This window comes from Clupea harengus, chromosome 18 (assembly GCF_900700415.2).
Source record: "Clupea harengus chromosome 18, Ch_v2.0.2, whole genome shotgun sequence".
Classification (NCBI taxonomy): domain Eukaryota; kingdom Metazoa; phylum Chordata; class Actinopteri; order Clupeiformes; family Clupeidae; genus Clupea; species Clupea harengus.
The window spans coordinates 16822996-16842995 of record NC_045169.1 but is presented as its reverse complement, the minus strand read 5'-3'; the positions used below and the strand labels follow the sequence as shown (position 1 = coordinate 16842995).

At 45.5% G+C, this 20000-nt stretch overlaps 1 protein-coding gene across 1 annotated transcript in view; it reads left to right on the top strand.

Moving 5' to 3' along the window:
* The first annotated feature begins 6457 nt into the window (after positions 1-6457).
* The window catches only part of rgs12a (regulator of G protein signaling 12a), a 37142-nt gene continuing 23599 nt past the window's right edge, over positions 6458-20000 (top strand). Inside the window, exon 1 of the mRNA XM_042710363.1 lies at positions 6458-6795. Within this exon, the coding sequence (XP_042566297.1) occupies positions 6763-6795 (33 nt within the window). The 5' untranslated portion in view covers positions 6458-6762. The remainder of the gene's footprint in view (positions 6796-20000) is intronic.

Below are 20000 nucleotides of genomic sequence, written 5' to 3'. Positions count from 1 at the left end.
ACCCTGTTCAGCTTATTGTCCTCCTGTACTTGACCCTCTCTGACCAAGCCAATTTATCCTCCCCTCCAAACCCGACAGTCTGTGTGATAAAACGATATGATCAAACTGCATTAAAAGCTCTTATTTGATTAAGATTGTAATAGGATTGCCCCGTAGATTAAATGGCACCTGGTCATTCTGTGCCCAGAGGAACATCATCCGTAGTTCTCGTTTTATCTGTCCTACGCGTGTGTGTGTCCATCTGTTAATCCATGTGGTTTTCTTTAATTACCTTCAAACAGTTCACTTTTAATGTTTTTGAACATGAACATTGTTCAATTGTTCTATTATCTGCGTCTGTCAGATATGGGAGTTTCAGAGTCTAGACTGATGAAAAAAAACACAGGCTCTCATTCACAAGGCCTATCAATACAAAGAGACACACACACACACACACACAGATAGAACATACATTGACAGTAACACTCACAGGTCAGACCCCAACATGCCTATCTATACACTATACAGTATATGTTCAGATGTACACCCATACCACATGAAGACTTATAATAGACATAACATACAGCCTGTCGGCACATACACACACACACACACTCACACACACAGACACACACACACACACACACATGCATGGCAATGTGTTTGAGCTTCACTTGCTTTTTCACAAACACATTTGTCCTATTCTAGTGACTGGGTTCCCTTGGAGGGTCAAAGGTCACAGTCACGGCTAGAGCAAAGGAATGTAATGTGTGTACCATACAGACGCCACTCGCCATCAACTGCCACATTTCACACACACACTTCACTCTGCGGGACTCACTGCCATTAGCATCCTCACTGAGGCACATACACACAGACACAGTCACAAACACACACACACGTACACACAGACACACAGACACAGACACAGTCACAGTCGCATAATAAGTGTGGTCACTGAGGAATAGAAGAGGTTTTTTCTTTTGTTTGTTTTGCAGTCGTTTGGAAGTTAAATATGACCTAACTTAAAACCAAGACAGAGTCTGTCCACAAAGAGTGGACACAATCCAACACTGGGGTGTCCGGTCACCCAGACAGGGATTAAGTCCAGTCTTGGATTAAAGTGCATTTCCGAGGAGGAGACGCCTTTCAAAATACCAGTCAGATGAACATGGGACTCCCAACGTGTCTAAAGAACTGGCCTCTAACGCATCACTTCCTGGACCACATTTTGAGGCCAGAAAGAAGTCACTGGTATGTCAGTGCCTCACAATATGCTCTTGTGAATATCCAGACACTTTCCTGTAGTTAAAGTAGGCAGTTAGCAAGCTATCAAGTTAGCAAGCTCACATCCACTCTCAGTCATTTCCAAACACCAATGAATTTAAAAGAGGGAAATGCAAGCCGTTCCCACACACACACACACACTCAAACACACACACACACACACACACACACACACACACACACACACACACACACACGCACGCATACACACACACACAGAGAGTGATTGTATGTGACCCAGGTTTAGTGGACCTACTAGTGCGTCTGTCAGCCTTTGGAGGGAAGTGCGTTTCCTTCGCTCGCTCTCGTTTTTTTTTTCGTTTTTTTTCCTGGAGTCGTCAGTGACTCAGTGGGTCGCCTGCCATCTCTCTGTGGTCGGGCGGCTGGACAGCTCGGCATTGTGGGATATTCGTCTCTCTCTCTCTCTTTTTCCCCCCACACTGGTGCTGCAGCTGCCTGACAGGGAAGTCTGCGCTGCTGGACTGTGAGGTCAAACTTTCACGGGAAAGAAAAAGAATTGAAAAGAAATATGAAATGGAAGAAAAGGAAGTGGTTTTGAGGAGGCGCAGCAGGAGGGACAGAATCAGAATGAAAGAAGTGAGAGATGGAGAGAGATGGAGAGAAAGAGAGACCAAGTCAGAATGAAAGAAGTGAGAGATGGAGAGAGAGAGAGACCAAGTCAGAATGAAAGAAGTGAGAGAGGGGGAGAAAGAAAGACCCAGTCAGAATGAAAGAAGTGAGAGATGGAGAGAAAGAGAGACCAAGTCAGAATGAAAGAAGTGAGAGATGGAGAGGGGGAGAAAGAGAGACAAAGTCAGAATGAAAGAAGTGAGAGAGGGGGAGAAAGAGAGACCAAGTCAGAATGAAAGAAGTGAGAGAGGGGGAGAAAGAAAGACCCAGTCAGAATGAAAGAAGTGAGAGATGGAGAGAAAGAGAGACCAAGTCAGAATGAAAGAAGTGAGAGATGGAGAGGGGGAGAAAGAGAGACAAAGTCAGAATGAAAGAAGTGAGAGAGGGGGAGAAAGAGAGACCAAGTCAGAATGAAAGAAGTGAGAGATGGAGAGAGGGGGATAAAGAGAGACCAGGTCAGAATGAAATAAGTGAGAGATGGAGAGAAAGAGAGACCAAGTCAGAATGAAAGAAGTGAGAGATGGAGAGAGGGGGAGAAAGAGAGACAAAGTCAGAATGAAAGAAGTAAAAGAGGGGGAGAAAGAGAGACCAAGTCAGAATGAAAGAAGTGAGAGAGGGGGAGAAAGAGAGACCAGGTCAGAATGAAATAAGTGAGAGATGGAGAGAAAGAGAGACCAAGTCAGAATGAAAGAAGTGAGAGATGGAGAGAGGGGGAGAAAGAGAGACAAAGTCAGAATGAAAGAAGTGAGAGAGGGGGAGAAAGAGAGACCAAGTCAGAATGAAAGAAGTGAGAGAGGGGGAGAAAGAGAGACCCAGTCAGAATGAAAGAAGTGAGAGATGGAGGGAAAGAGAGACCAAGTCAGAATGAAAGAAGTGAGAGAGGGGGAGAAAGAGAGACCAAGTCAGAATAAAAGAAGTGAGAGATGGAGAAAAGAGAGACCAAGTCAGAATGAAAGAAGAAAAAAAAGAGAAAATTAGATTTTGCCGTGTGTCGGACTAATGAAATGAATTGTTATTGTAATGTTATTGTTCTCTTACATGGGTTCGTCAATGGAAATGGGTGGGAACCCTGTGGAGAGGTTGGAGATGGAGAGAGAGAGAGAGGGGGGGGGGGAGAGGGAGAGAGGTTGAAGATGGGTAAAGGGAGAGAGAGAGAGAGGTTGGAGATGGGGAGAGAGAGAGTGCCCAGAAAATTATGCGGTTGTTATTTTGAGCACTTTGCTGAACGCTCCTAATTCTGGGCACTAATTCACGCTGAACTGTGCACCGCCAGACTGCAACTCTGGAAAGGCACAGCGGAACGAGGGTGTGTTTTCTTTCTTTTTTCATTTTTTTTTTTCACAGTAATTCCCTTCCTTGCACGGTTCAACATGCGGGTATCCATTTCAAATAACAACCCTGCCAAGGGCAAGCTACCTCCACTTTTACATCTAGCCCGACGCCCAAACCCACCCCACCCCCAACATGGCAACACAACTCCCTATCAGTGTGCACACTCATACACACACACTCACACACTCACACTCAAACTCACACACACACACACAAAACCCACTCCACCCCCAACATGGCAACACAACTCCCTATCAATGTAGACACACACACACACACACACAAACCCTACTCCACCCCCAACACAGAAAAACAACCCTCTAGAAATGTACACGCACACAAACTCCCTCTCTTTCTCTCTCTTTCTCTCTCGCACACACACACACACACACACACACACACGAATTCACTCCAACCTTAACACAGCAACGTCACCCCCCTCATCCATGTACACACTCACTCGCGCACACACCCATACACTCACGCACACACACACACACCTTATAGAAGTGGCTGAAGTGGCTGCTGAGAGACACAGGGGCTGGATACCTGTTCCTGTTCTCTTGCTCTCTGACACTCACCAGTGGCTGCGGCGGTGAGTAATACCCGGATAGTGACTCACCCATCTGTGTGCATTACAGTCGCCATTCATCTCAAACACACACACACACACACACACACACACACACACACAGTCTCAATAATGTCATCTCAAATCATCTCAAACACCGGGACTGACCATCAGACACCCCGTACAGCTAGTCATCTCTCTCCCTTGTCGTCTCCTTAAGTCCCCCCCTTAATGCAATCTTGACAGCGTCTATAATGCAATCGCCTCTCTTGGTGTAATTCGTAAACCTGTCCCAGGATCAGGATCTCTGACAGTGTGATGGTGTTATGGTTAATGCTGTTTACGTTGTGGTGCAGGTGCTGGAAGCAAATCAATCAGACTGTACTGAGGTCAGTTTGGGGGTGGGGGGACCGGAACCTTCAGGTGACCTGTTCTTCAGGGACGTGACGGATACTGCTACTTTGATGCTGGATTTAGGGTCACTTTGTAGTAGGCAAAGGTCAAGGTGTAATAGCGATGTGCAGGAGGCAGCTGTTGATGTAAGAGTGTGTGTATGTGTGTGTGTGTGTGTGTTTATGTGTGTTTATGTGTGTTTATGTGTGTGTGTCTGTGTGTTTACCATTAAGTGTGCATTGACTTACTATGTGTCTATACTGGTTAACGTTGTGGATGTTCAAATGATTGTTAGTGCATGTGTTTCCTATTGTGTTTGGGTGTGTTTGTGTCTTTGTGTCTTATCTATGTGTGGGAGTGCTTCTGCATTTGCATAGGAGGGTGTGTGTGTACACGCAGAAGTGTGTGTGTCTACGCTGGTTAACTTATTATGGATGTGGTGACTGAATTTGCATTGGAGTGTGTGTGTGTGTGTGATGTTAGTGTCAGACGATGGAGTAGGCTATGACTCCAGACTGCAATGGTTGTCCTTCCTGCATGAGTTAGGGATTTTGTGTCTAGAACTTTCACACGCTGCGGAGGGGTGATAAGGCAGACTGAGACTGAACGGAACACACACATCTGGACACTACAGAGTGTGTGTGTGTGTGTGTGTGTGTGTGTGTGTGTGTGTGTGTGTGTGTGTGTGTGTGTGTGTGTGTGTGTGATAATGAACTTCCATATTAACTTCCCCTGCAAAAGAGGAACAAAATTACGGAGAACCTTGTGTTGTCTTTGTTTCCAGACCTTGTTTCTTTTACGTTAAAAATACTGTTGCCTGGTGTTAGATCCTTAGAAGCCAGCGCCCGATAAACTCGACCACAACGTTTTTTTACCGGATACTGACGTCAGACTGCGGCCCAGTCGTGGTCGGGATGCCAGAATTTTCCGTCCACCTCTGGGAATGCTACGTGCACACGGCAAATGGTTAGCTGTCCGCACCATCGCTCCTGAGGCTCGGCTTTGCCGTCATTCGTGCTGTTTTTGTTTTGTCATTCTTTTCTTTTCCCTTTCTTTTTCTTTTTTTTTACAACATGCAGCTGTTAAAGCAACAGTAAGGCATCATGTCCAAAACTAGCAAGCAAACTAGCTAAAAGCCAACAGACTCGCCTTGCAAAAAATCAACAACAGAACAATTGATACTGATAAAAGTTAGCTAGCCTAGCTAACTGTTGTATTCTGCCAATATATTTTTTGTCGTGTGTCCTTTCAGATCCAGATCCACAAATCTACATGGTGTATAACCTGGGTGTGAACGGCAGGTGTGTTTATCTGTCATTCACATACCTCATGGTAAAACAGTACATGGCAAAAAAGAAACCTTCAAAATGTGTCTTTGAAGGAGAAAGAGAAGGTTTTCAGTGGAGGAACAGTGAGGTAAAGAGTTGATATAGTTGATGCAGACGCAGTCAGTGACAGTTCTGTCATCAAGTTCACAAGCTGTTTGGGCACGCTTAAGAATCCATCCCCTGCACAGCAATAGTTCTTCCCCTTTTTCCTCTCCCGACGTGTCCTTTACATCATCTTGTAGCCTTAAGCGCTGAGCACTCGGTTTTAAGTGCCGCTAAACTTGACCCTGCGTCTCCGGAATGCTCCTCATACTCCATGCTCCATGGGAGAAGCGATTTTCGCAGTTCGCTAACGGGCAAGTGGTGTGCATGTGTGTGTGTGCGTGTGTGTGTGTGTGTGTGTGTGTGTGTGTGTGTGTGTGTGTGTGTGTGTGTGTGTGTGTGACTGGCACACTCAACGAAAAAAGACACACGTTACAGTTTTCCCCTTTAAGTGTCGGTGTGCGTTTGTGTATATTTCTGTCTACCTGTGTGTGTGTCTGTGTGTCTGTGTGTGTCTGTGTGTGTGTGTGTGTGTGTGTCTCATTTCTTGGTCGAACCCAGAAGTTAGTACCATGACATCACTGCACTGTTTGTGTTTTCTGCCCAGGGCATCCAGGTCTTCTTTCAGTAGGGCGATGAGGAAGCAAGAACAATAAGAAGCAGGGGGGGAGAGGGAGAGAGAGAGAAAGAGAGAAGGGGGGGGGAGAGAGAGAGAGGAACAGGAGGTAGATATAGGGAGAGAGGGGGTAGAGAGAGAGAAAGAGAGAGAGGGGGGGGTAGAGAGAGAGAGAGAGGAACTGGGGGTAGATATAGGGAGAGAGAGAGAAAGAGAGGGGGTAGAGAGAGAGAAAGGGGGGAGAGAAAGAGAGAGAGTGTGTTCAAAGAAAGAGGGAGGGTAGAGGGAGGGAGCAGGAAAGAGTCAGTGAGGGAGAGGAGGGGTGAAGCCGACAGTGACGGAGAGAGAGAGAGCGAGAGCGAGAGTGAGAGTGTAACTCTGCAGCATAGCAGCGCAGGCAGGATTCCTCTCTGTGGGTCTCCCCTGCCAACTCTCCAAAGCTAGCGGCAACCAAATGGACCTGTTTGTTTACAACCGGCGTGCAAAGGAGGGCTGAACACACTCACACACACACAAATAAACACACACTCACACAGTCAAACACACACACACACACACACACACACACACCAAAGCAGTTACCCATGGAGCCGACTCTAATGCTGAACTCATCTGGAGTAAGTTACCAGCAATTTCTTCCCTGTGTGTGTTTGTGTATGTGTTTGTTTCTGACTGTCGCTGAATCTGTGCTCTGTATAATTACTGTGAGCTTCACGTTGAAATGTGCATCCGGTGCCTTTGTCTCTGAGTCGTTGAGTTTGGACCACGCTCTTTAGCGCTGTGTGGTCTCGTGTCGGAATGTTTTGGTCAGCATCCACTAGGGTCTGCCTGTGCACCGCGCGCGGCGCGCGTGTTCCGAAGCCTAAAGATGACAGAAAACCTAGAGCAGATATGGAATGAACACAACATATATGGTTGCTTCCTGCTTTCTTTGTTTAGCTGAATTGGTTTAGTTATCTGCACTTGTTCGTTGCAGAGGTGTGCATGTGTGTGCGTGCGTGTGTGTATGTGTGTGTGTGTGTGTGTGTGCGTGTGCGCGCGTATGTTGAGAGTTCTGCGGATTCTCAGTAAGTTCCCTGAGGTTATAAGCACTTAAACATGCCTGATCTGTGTGTGTGTGTCACTGCATGTGTGTGTGCAGTTCTGTCCTGATATTTACTCTCTAGGCTAGTGTTAGGGGATCTTAATGTTTTATTTTTATTTATTTTTTATCTGCAGACAGTGGTAGCTTTATTTAAAGTCTCTTTTGCTGAATGCCAGTCACATTGTTCTCAAAAGATCTCAAATGTTAATGTCTGCTGTGCTTATATCACTTAAAATACTGTGTCGAGATTCGCTTTGGCAATTTGTGAGTCAGATCTCACAGGAGAGGCAGCTTTGCTGGTGCATTTCTTCACAGGGCTTTCTCAGGTCTCATTCTGCTTGAGCGTGTGGGTGGACATGTAATGTTAGCGCCCACCCACCCACCCAGACAGCCTCTGGGTGAGAAAATGTGAGCGTTTTAAAATGCAAATGGACGTGACATTTGGGGAATGACTCCAATGCTTTGTATGCTGTGATTTTGTTGTGTGTGTGTGTGTGTGTGTGTGTGTGTGTGTGTGTGTGTGTGTGTGTGTCTGTGTGTGTGTGTGTGTGTGTGTGTGTGTGTGTGTGTGTGTGTGTGTGTGTGTGTGTGTGTGTGTGTGTGTGTGTGTGTGTGTGAGCTTTGGCGGACATACAATGCCAACACCAGCTGGAGTGTGTCAGCCTTTTAAAAGACTTCTGAATTTCTTGACTCGCAGAGGGAGTCGAAGGCCTCTTAGGTACGTTTATCGTGCATTCGAGAGCCAGATGACAGGAAAGAAACAACATGTCTGACAACATGTCTGACTTCACCACTTTTCTTCTGTCATCACCCATCTTTTATGGCTCAACATTTGACTGTTTCCACGTTACTGATAACACACCACAGGTTGGTTGGAGGCTGTGCAGTTCATTTGCATTAGTCGTCTGACTTGGCTACGCTGTGAACTACGGCTACACCAACACACAGTATTTAGTATAAATAATCGAATAATAATATAATATAATAATATATCATATGTAATCTACACCAACACACAGTATTTAGTCCCCCCCACCCTTGTTCTTCCTCAAACCAACTATGAGCATTTTGGTGCATCTGGAGCTCAGGCAGGAATTAATAATTAATTAAGAATTAGTCTTGCTCAGCAACGCGTGGTAATTAAGAGGGAAGGACGGGGATGAGAGACATGCATCCCATTCCCACTTGCATTGTAAATGTGTTTTTGATGGCAATATGCCAGTGTGTAGTGATGCGTGGGTCAGCGTTGTTTAATATCCACATTCACTCGACCCGTTATGAAAGCCAATATGAGAGCCGCCCGACCTGCAAAACATATGCGTTAAACATCCACCTAAACCCAACCCCGACCTGCAAATCAATAACTTTAAATTTAACTAACGTGATTGTATCCATATCATGGAGTAGGACAGATGTTTCATTGTTTGATGTACATTTAAAAAAAGGACAGACGCTTATGTGAACTAAACACAATAGCGCACCAGTGAGAGCTTAAATAAGAGCAGTTTCCATCCAATCCAATGTAGTCAGTGTAGTCCAACACATGCATTACCGAAACTAGCTACAGGCTAAGGTTTCGCACAGTACATCACTAATAGGCTCCAGCAAACGTTAGCATAATGCGTTGATTGCAAGGCATAGTCTATACCCTAGCTCAAACTCTTGGTCTCTGCATCAGAATTGGCTATAGATGATTTTAAACAGTGGGTGGCGTGTTGAGCCATTTTCAACCCATATAATGCAGATTTGTATAAAAATGGTAATTTTGGTAATATTAACCATTCATTAATCATTATGTGTTTAGATATACAGTACTTCTTTAAGCAAAACATTAGCCTACATTATCTCTGCGTAGTGTCGCATGTGGTAGCCTCTTCTTGTTGACCACTTGGTGGTGTAATCTAAAAAGCTACGAATACTACTTAGTAAAAACACTACGGAAAAGCTGCTCTATAGATGTTTTGACCCGACCCACCCGAACCCACAATATATTCTAGTAGAGTAACTCAAACCTGCCCGATCCATGGGACCTGCGGGTTCTGGGCCGATCCGCAGATTCTTGGTCGATCCGCACATCAGTACCGCTTTGGCTTTATGATGGAATAGGAGCCAGTGTTGATATGCCGGCAAAGTCGTTCTGGCATTTTACCCTCTTTCGTCCTAGTAACAATGCCTATTGGTAGATCAGTCGAAAGAGAGAGAGAATCGTGGGAAAGGTAACCCCCCCCCCCCTTTCCTCATAATGGTGACTGCCCCAAGGCCCTGTCTTAGCCACCTGCCCTCTCTCCATCTCCTTCCGGCATTCCTGTCCTCAACACACACAAGCACTTTCTCCACCCTCTCCTTTCGCCTGACCGGGTGTGTTACCCAAGCTATCACGCCGTACCTACAGCACACAAGAGATAGTCAAGATTGATTGTGTTCCCATTCGGCCCTTTGTCTAAAGACTAGGAAAATCGTGCACAGATGCGTGTGCAGGGCAAGAGAATGTGGTTTTGTGATATAAGTCGGGCTATGTAGCACAAGGTTACTTGTGCTCGTACAACAGAGTGTTCACACTGAAAACACTCGGGGCTACTGAGGTATGGCTTAACACAAGCTGAGGAACAGAAAACACAACGGCTGCACACTGTTACTTCAGTCATGGCTGTCTGACATTATGATATTTGTATTCTAAAACCACTCAGTCTCGTTGGGTGTTCCTCTGGTAGGTAGTAATCACCCACCTCCGAAAATTATACGCAGGTTTCGTCCGAGCGGTCTGCAGATCTGTTTGAATAGCTGTGCAGGAGAAACTAGGAAAACAAGCAAATGAAGGTCAGGGCTAAAAAAAGGATTAAAAGAAAGGTGTGTTTTTGTGTTTCACGCAGATTCCCCACATGTTCCTTTTTCTTTGTGTCCCGCCTTTACAAGGAGTGCTTTTGCTAGAGGCATGCAGACGCCGTCTCCATGTTTCTGAGACGTGTCTTATCCATCTGTTCCGTCTATCCATCCATCCATCACTGTTTTCGTGATTCGTTGTCAGCCACAACTCCTCCATCTTTACCCTCTCTGCCCTGACCCTAATGGATGGATGGACAGCAGTCAACTCATCACTGTAGCATGACGCAACATGAGAATAACCAGGTGCACTTTTCAATGGCCTGCTGAGGCCTAAATGTTTATATTTATGTTCGTTCATGTAGTATTCATGCATCTATAGTGACTTACGCCGCAGCACAGATACATTTTCATCAGTTGGTGTGTCGTGACCGCTGGCTATGATCTTCTTGTTAGCATCTTGCTTTACTAGTTCAGCCAGAAGAGCCTTGGCAACTCCAGTACAAAAGGTGTTGTTTACCGAAATTGAACCAATCAGATTAGAGGCCATGCCAGAAACCCCGGGCAAATCTCTCCCAGAATCCTTAGCTATCTGGGTAGTCTGGCAGCTGTTCTGTGTATGAATACAAGACCCTGCTTTACTAGTCTACACAAGCCTTTGTGCCTTGGAGCCAAATCCACTGTATATTCTCTGGCTGCGCCGTTGCGCTCGCTTTCATCAGTTCCCTGGCCTCCCAGCGTTCCCAGTCTCTGCATCATTTAGGAGTCTGTTAAGGAGAGGCTTATAGGCTTCCCATGCCAGAGCCTGGCCCCAGTTCAGCAGTGGCAGCAGGGGGGAGTGAAGACTGGAGAGGCTGGGAGAGGCCTCCAACTCAATCATTTACTACAACCTCCCGTAACAGGCTTAGAAAAAACATGCACTCTTATCCTTGATTCTCTCTCTCTCTCTCTCCCTCTCTCTTTCTTTCCCTCTCTCTCTTAAATCAAATCAAATCTTATATTGGCATGAATGAATTGACTCATTGTTGCCAAAGCTACAAGTTTGTAGACAAGTACTGTATGTATATGAGTGTACATATAGTTGATTTTAAATGGATATTTTTGAGTGTGGTATTGATGAAAAAAGAAAAGAACAATGGCAATTTCGGCAAAAGAGTGAACAAGCAATAAATTAACCAAAAGCATCTTTCTAAGTTTAATCTAATGAAGTCTAGTTTCAGTTTATCATGTTACAGAGTCTTACACTTACACACGTATACACAAGCTGTAGATCTGCCCACCAACATACATACACACACACACACACACACACAAGTCTGTTGAATTCATTTGAATTCCGTCCAGTCTGCTAATCATATAATTCAAATCTGCGGTGGCTAGTGCTCTTCTGTTATGAGTCACAGTGGCGCTCTTTTGTTATGGCAGGTCATCACATATTCTGCAGCTAAGCTTGAGTGTGCTGTTGATGTCCTCTCCCAATAGTATGGATATTGAGTGTGCAGTTGATGTCCTCTCCCAATAGTATGGGTATATAGTGTGCTGTTGATGTCCTCTCCCAATAGTATGGGTATATAGTGTGCTGTTGATGTCCTCTCCCAATAGTATGGGTATATAGTGTGCTGTTGATGTCCTCTCCCAATAGTATGGGTATATAGTGTGCTGTTGATGTCCTCTCCCAATAGTATGGGTATTGAGTGTGCAGTTGATGTCCTCTCCCAATAGTATGGTATATAGTGTGCTGTTGATGTCCTCTCCCAATAGTATGGGTATATAGTGTGCTGTTGATGTCCTCTCCCAATAGTATGGGTATTTAGTGTGCAGTTGATGTCCTCTCCCAATAGTGTGGGTATTTTTAATTGAAGAGATACATTTTCAAAAAGATATTTAATTTTGCAAAAAGGGCTTAACTCTGTGTTTATCCAGTCTTTACTGTTACTTAGGTAGGGTGCTATGTAATCATTTCCGTTTAGGGTTTGGTCGGTTTTCAATTTGTTGTTCTCTCTCTCTCTCTCTCTCTCTCTCTCTCTCTTGTGTGTCTTGTGTGTTTGTGTGCATGTGTGCATACATGCATGTAAGTGTATGTTTTTGTGTGTGTGACTCTTTGTCTGTGTGTGTGTCTGTGAGTTTCAAAGAGGGAGAGGGAGGGGGGGGGGGCAGCTATTTAGGGTGAGCGCTGCGTAGATCAATGGCAGAGTTTAATTATAGGACTTAAATTTCAAGTCTGAAGTTTCACTGGTTCAATGGAAGGGGGAAAAACAAGCCAAAAAGGGAGAAGAGAGAGTTGCCTGGGTGGGGTAGTTGTCATGGGGGTCGTGGTGAATTCTAGCCCCCAGGCTAAAGGCAGAAGGGAGAGGTGTCTGGGTGGGGTAGTTGTCATGGGGGTCGTGGTGAGGAGGACCATGAGGCTCGCCGGTTCACCCTAACTGCTCTGTGGAGTGTTTATTTGACTTGTGTCATCATCCAAAGTTGCCGTAGCCAAAAGAACATTCTAATCAGGAGAGTACTGTGGACGGCTACATTTGTATGAGTTTAAAGCCCATTTGAATACGTTTTTGCATGTGACCTGAGGTTGCCCTGTCCAATGTTTGTATTTCAAATGACAGTGTCTTCCCAAGAACAGCTTGGCACAAACAACCTTGGTGGTATGTAACGCTAAATGCCTCAACAGAGGCCTGCTAAATATCTCTATATGTAAACTTCAGTACTGTTTGTCTTTTGTGAGATGCATCCAATTCGTCTGTGACCCTTCTTTCTTCTCTAGCTGCCAACCACTAGCTCCCCTCTGACTCAAAATCTCCCTTTAGTAGCTAAATCCTTAAGAGACGACAATCTACTTGTTGCTTCAGCATTAGAGGTCCTCTGACTTTTTATCCTTCAGCACATTCAAATCCTCTGCCTGTCCATTTTGTTTGTGTGTGTGAGTCCTCAAAAAACTGTACACTGTCCTGGCTCTGTCCCGGCTTACTAAATGGGAAATATTTTGCTGAGATCGAGGACTGGACCTTTAATGTTTATCTTTGACCCGTGCTCTCTGAGGAGAGAATGTGGCAGACATGTCTCCAGAGACAGCGCATGCATGTTCACACTCCACTCTGCTAAGTGCAACGCCATCCAACTGCAGCATCAGTTAAGCCCTGCGAGCAATTTACATGTCCTGTGGGTGGAATTAGCCGCTAATGGCTAAACGTCAGAGAGACTTGTTTAGATCTCCTTGGAGCATTTGAGGTCAAATGTCTATTTGATCTTTCTGCAATTTCCCTGGAATCCTCACCTAATGCTTGTTTGCCGTTGACTCCGTGAGGTTTTTCTCTGAGGAAGTGAGACAATTTATTCATCTTTCTGGAGTTCTTGATTGCCTGTTGCAAACACTATACAGTTTTAGCCAAAACACTTGAGGCCTTAAATGCTTTTTTGTTGTTGTCTCTCTCTGTCTCTTTTTCTCACCCTCTTGTTTTCTCTCTTTTTTCATTCCCGTGATTTGAGTGCCTGCCTGTGTTTGTATGGCGACTTAATTGATCTGTGTGTGTGTGTGTGTGTGTGTGAGTGCGTGTGTGTGTGTGAGAGAGAGAGAGGGTCTCTCTGGTGTCCTCCTCTATGTCTACCCTCTGCCAGTCTTATCACGTTTTCATTTTACGTCTGATTTGAGTGCCTGCCTGTGTTTGTATGGCGACTTAATTGGTTTATTGATTTATTTGTGTGTATCTGTAAGCAAGTACATGCTAAACATGTAGGCCACATCTCTAGAGGGGATGAAAACGCGAACAAAAAACTATTTCACTTTTACAAACTTTCTTTTTTGCAACTCAAAAAACAAACAATACAACAAAACAATAAAGGTGTAAGCAGCCACTTGGGAAGAGAAGGGCGCAGGGGCGCACAGCCGATGCATTGTCTGAAAATCTGAGACGGAAATATCTTTGTGGTCTCCTTCATGGCCAGCGGGACCATACATTCTTTTCCCAGAGGAAACTTTTGTGGTCTGTCCTTTGCATCTGGTTTGCTTTAAGACCGTATGCAGAAACTGCTGTCTTTGAATGAGATGTTGTTGTGACACAGATTTTTTAATTTATTTTTTGGTTAGGGCATCCATGATATCATTGTAACTTTCTCAATGCTAATGTTTGTCATTCTGTCTGTCTCTCTTTCTCAGTCTCTATCTCTATCTCTCTCTCTCTCCCTCTCTGTCTTTTGATTTCTCTCCATCACACACAAACACACACACACACACACACACACACACACTGCTCTCCCTGCTTCTCTCTCACACATATACAAACCTTAATTTTCCTTACACCAGAACCCCTCTGTATTCACCACTACTTCTTACTGATAACCATGATAGACTAGTCTCTCTCTCTCTTTTTTCCTCAATGTGTGTGTGTGTGTGAGTTAGTGTGTGTGTGTGTGTGTGTGTGTGTGTGTGTGTGTGTGATGGAGAGAAATCAAAAGACAGAGAGGGAGAGAGAGAGAGAGAGAGATAGAGATAGAGACTGAGAAAGAGAGATGTGTGTGTGTGTGTGTGTGTGTGTGTCTCCCTCTTCTGTGTGTGTGTGTGTGTGTGTGTGTGTGTGTGTGTGTGTGTGTGTGTGTGTGTGTGTGTGTGTGAGGGCCTCTTTGGTGTCCTCCTCTATGTCTACCCTCTGCCAGTCTTATCAGGCACCGCACCCTTACCCTCACTCTCCTCACCCACTCAAAGGAAGTCCCCCCCCCCACCCTTCCGAGGCCTATGATGTTATTTTTTCAGGCAGAGTTTGTTGTCTGCCACAGATAAGAAGAAGATATTTGTAGTGGTTTTATGTGTTTTTTTTTGTTGTTGTCTGTTTGTTTGTTTTCCTGCCTTGAGATGATCTTCCAAGGGTAGCTGCTGCTTGTTCCTTTTTTGTTTTGAGTTGCATGAAAGCCAGTTCGTAAAATTACTTTTTTTTTTTTGTTTCTTCTTCTATAGACATAGGGATGTAGCTTACATGGCACAATCACACACACACACACACACACACACACACACACACACTTGCATGTACTCACACACCGGCATTCACTCACTCACAGGATGGCACATTCTCCGTTGTGAGGGGTACCTCTTCTTTGCCATCGTCTTTTTCCCTGTCATGCATGAGGTCAGCGGCAGTGTGTTTGTGTGGACACTTCCTCTTCACGCACGCATAGAGAATCACAGGAAACACACAACTGACAAAAAAAGATCTACAGCCAATAGGTTCACCGATATCCAACTATTACTGATATCACATCTAATTATGTGATGTCTTTTCATAGACCAAAATACCAGGGCAGAAGTCCAAAAGGAAAAGCCTGGCGAAAATAATGACGTGTGTGTGTCGTGTGTCAGCTATTTCACTTACGAAACCCACTAATGTATCTGGTAAAAACGATACGGGATTGACAACAATTTTTCATTGTCGCTCAGTCCTCTATAATGATAAAGTCGCAGGTTTCAATGTGAGTAGGAATTACAGTATGTGTTTGTGTGTGTGTGTGTTTGTGTGTGTGTGTGTTGACAGAGGAGACTGTAATTCTATAAGGCCTCAGTATTAGAAAGAGAGGACATGGGAAAGGGCCACCCAAACAGAACTGAAACAAAGACAAATAAAAATGGACTCTAAAATTGCCCACGCGCACATATCTCTCCAGTGGACTTCATTTCCAAGGCAACTTGCGGCTGCTCATGAAAATGACGGGGGGAAAAAAACCTTAACTAAACTATTTTTTAAATGAACACTACCTCTATATTCTCTATCATCACTTTGTGATCTGTAACATCTTTAAGTCAGCGGAAAGGTATGGTGAAGGTATAGGAGTATTTCACGAGCCGTGTTTGAGTCACAGCAAGCCCCTTTGTTGAGGGTATACTTAAAGAAGAACTCAGCATAGAAGTGAGTGGGTGACATGTCAGGCATTCATCAAGGATGATCCAAACGGAAGAGGGTGCATTTCAGTCAGATGTTTTGTCTGTGTGTCACGTCATCTCTGAAAACTCCCCCATATGTGCACACACACACACACACACACACACACACACACACGCGTACACAATAACATACACACAGACTCTCCCTTTCTTATAGACATAATTTCTCACAGACACTCACACACTCACAAACACACACACACACACCAAACACACACACACAGAGGTACGGTGCGCTGTCAGATTTCTGGGGCAGACATGTACAGACACAGCCTCCGCTGTCATTACGAGGCCGCTCAGTCACGGCACGCTCCAGGGGTGGAGAGACTGGTGGAGGTATGGGACGTGCCTGCGCGCCACTCGATACTCAGCCACCGCTTCCCCAGCGAACCCCTGGAGACGCTCCGCGACAGCGCCACAGGCAGCCGCTCTGCCACCGCGCCACCATGAGTGTCAAGAAAAGGTTCTCCCTCAGGAGGAACCAGGTTCTCGATGTGGTGAGTGGGAGTCGCTCTGAAGTCGCTCCGTTGCTCCGCTTAAAGATCTTTTTTTTTTCTCTTAGAACTTCTGTCTCTCTGTGTGTATGTGTGTGTGTGTGTGTGTGTGTGTGTGTGTGTGTGTGTGTGTGTGTGTGTGTGTGTGTGTGTGAGAGAGAGAGAGTGAGAGTGTGAGAGAGAGAGCGAAGAATTCTTCTGTTAGATTAGCTGTTTTAGTCATTAGGCAATGGCTTTCTTTCTCCCTCCCTCTCTCAGTCTCTCTCCCACCCCTTCTCTCTCATGACCAGCTGTGGTGAAGAGGGGAGAGTATGAGGCACACCAGGCAGAGTGGCTCTCCTTTGGCCCTTAGTGGTGCCAGGAGACATGGAGGGAGAGGAGCGGGACAGGTGGTTCCTCAAAGTGTTGTTTTCTTTCAGCGTTATAGTCAGCGTTGTGCGATGAACGCGGGGGTGTCACGTCCGTCTTTGTTTGCTTGTGTTTTTCGTGGCTCCAGTGCTGCACACAGACATGCAGAGACACGCTGAAGTTGCAGCTTGCGTAGTTTTTTTTTCTCTCATTTCCTCCTCTGGTGAAATTGTGGAAAGGCTCATCTAGTTGTTCCTGTCAGAGGCTCACAGACGGGTGTGGTGATGAGCCTTCACTCTCCTTTGTGTTTCGTCAAAAGATTGGCCTGTTTTTGTGAGCTTTGTGTTCTCACATAGTGGTAGTGTGGTGGTGTAGATAGTGGTGTAGTCATTTGCTGTCTGACTCTTGTTATCTCCCGGGATAGTGTGAACTTATCTTTCTACTTTAAAGGTCAAGAGGTAATTTAGAGATGGTATTGAGTGAATTATTGAGTGCAGTTTTCTTCTGTAGTTCAAAGGCTTTGGATTCGATTTGGTCTCAATTTATCAATACTTTAATTTGTGTGAGTGTGTGTGTGTGTGTGTGTGTGTGTGTGTGTGTGTGTGTGTGTGTGTGTGTGTGTGTGTGTGTGTGTGAAGACACTCTGATTCTGTCAGAGAGTCTGTCAGTTTGTTAACAGAATAAAGAGAGAGAGAGAGAGAGAGTCAGCAATCATTCAACTCACTGAGCACAAAATGACCACTGGTTCAGAGGATCCACCTCACTTGGCACCTGACCAGTTTGCCACACACATGGGCACTTCCTTGAAGGTGTGAAGGACTAGCAAGCTAGGAAGGGAAACGGGAACAAACACACACACAGACACACACACACACACACAGACACAGACACTGACACTGACACACACACACACATCATCCACACATGAGTCTGTCAGAAGAAGATGGGAATGGGAACAGGTGTGAGTGTGTGTGTGTGTGTGTGTGAGAGTGTGCGTGTATTTGTGTGTGTGTGTGTGTGTGTGTGTGTGTGTGTGTGTGTGTGTGTGTGTGTGTGTGTGTGTGTGTGTGTGTGTGTGTGTGTGTGTGTGTGTGTGAGGGCCTCTTTGGTGTCCTCCTCTATGTCTACCCTCTGCCAGTGTAAGGACAGCCCGGGAGGGGATTGGCGAAAGCCTGACAGGAAGCCATAACAAACCGTGGGTGGCCTGAGCCCTTTGAGCTGCAATGGCTTCCCGGTTGCACTGAGCCGAGTGCTCCAGCTCCTACGGTGCTGTTGACTGGCACAGCTTGTTAGAAACAAAATGTCTCCCGACAAAGGTTTGCTGTGATTTTTAGAGGCTCTTGGGTTGGGTTTGGTTGGGTTTAAGGAGCTTGGTTTACACCTCTGGCACGGGATGACAAGGTTGGTGTACTCTTTATAGTCAGGAGTTTCAGGTGATGGCCGCCTTCCCAGAGCTGACTGTGAATGTTTTCACCTCACTCTCTTTGCTGAAGGGATTTGACATACTGGAATCAGGCTGTGGAGTTACAGTAGACTTCTGGGAAGATGGATTGCAATCTGTATATGCAGGAAGTGAATGGTAATATTTTATCTACCAGTTAGGTCCTTCTGTGGGACTAGAAAACAGAATGATGACTAATAACAGAATAAAAAAATCTATATTGTATCATAATAAAAGAATAATAAATCTATATTGTATCATAATAAAAGAATAATAAATCTATATTTTATCAGATTTCAGTCTATTAGGAAAGATCCTGTCCCAAAAACACTTGGAGACATGCCGAATGGAACTGCAGTTGGCATCTGCTTGTGTGTTGGTGATGTTGGTGTGCAACTGCCGTGGTTAAGATGGTTCCCTCACCTAGAGATAGCTAAGAGAGTTCACAGCTAGGTTAACTGGCATGAGACCTTGCGTGCTTTCCTTGTCTCGTGGAGGTCCCATGTGGTGAGAATACACAACACTGTTGCTTTACCGCAATGGAAGACTGAGTGGGAATGAACATTTGTTTTGTAAACATCTTTACTGTGTTGTTTTCATTAATACATTAGCGGGTTTCTTATGTGAAAGGAGTATAAGTGTGTGTGTGTGTGTGTGTGTGTGTGTGTGTGTGTGTGTGTGCGTGTGTATCCGTGCAGGAAAGAGAGGCTCTCTATAAGTGTGTGTGGTTGTCTTTGTCTGAGAGGGAGAATCTTTCTCTGTGTGTGTGTGTCTATGTGTATGTGTCTGTGTTTTTGTGTGTGTGTGTGTGTCTGTGATTGTGTGTGTGTGTGTGTGTGTGTGTGTGTGTGTGTGTGTCTGTATTTGTGTGTGTGTGTGTGTGAGAAGGAGAGTCTCTCTCTGTGTGTGTGTGTGTCGTGTCTGTGTGTCTGTGCGGTGTGTGTGTGTGTGTGTGTGTCATGCCATGCCATATGGCTGCAGCTGCATGGGATTGCCCCTCCTCGGCCTGTCTAATAACACAGTGAGTGTGACAGGGCCCTTTGGGGCCGGCTATTTAAAGCCCATCCCCAGACGTGTGTCATCAGCGGCCTGCGGAGGAGTGCCGGCCGCTGCACCGGTGGAGGCGGTGACTGGTGAGCACCAGAGGAGCCCGGCCCAGAGAGAGGGCGGCCCAGCCCTGAGTGGCCCCCTGGGGGTTGGGTTTGAGGCGAGAGGGTGGGTAAGGGGTTGGTAGTGTTGGTCACTCCCTGTCATTCTTGCACACACTCTCTGTTTTTCATTACTGACTGCCTGCTACATACACACAAACACACACATCGTCTCTCTTTCTCTCTCTCACACACACACACATACTCTCTCTTGCTTTCTTTGTCTCTCACTCTCACACACACATACTCTCTCTCCTTCTTTTTCTCTCTCTCACTCTCACTCTCTCTGTCTCATACACATCTGACCTACTCAAATGCACTATCGCCGTCACACTTCCCCACCCACAAATACATTCACACACATCATATTTACCTCTGTCCCTGTCTCTCTCTCCCTCTCCCTCTCCCTCTCTCTCTCTCTCTCTCAGACACACACACATACTCTCTTCCTCTCTTTCTTTCTGTCTCTCTCTCTCGCTCTCATTCTTCTCCCATAAACACACATCAGCTCCTGCTCCAACCCCCAACACCCTTTTCTTTCATTCTTTCCCCTCACTCTCT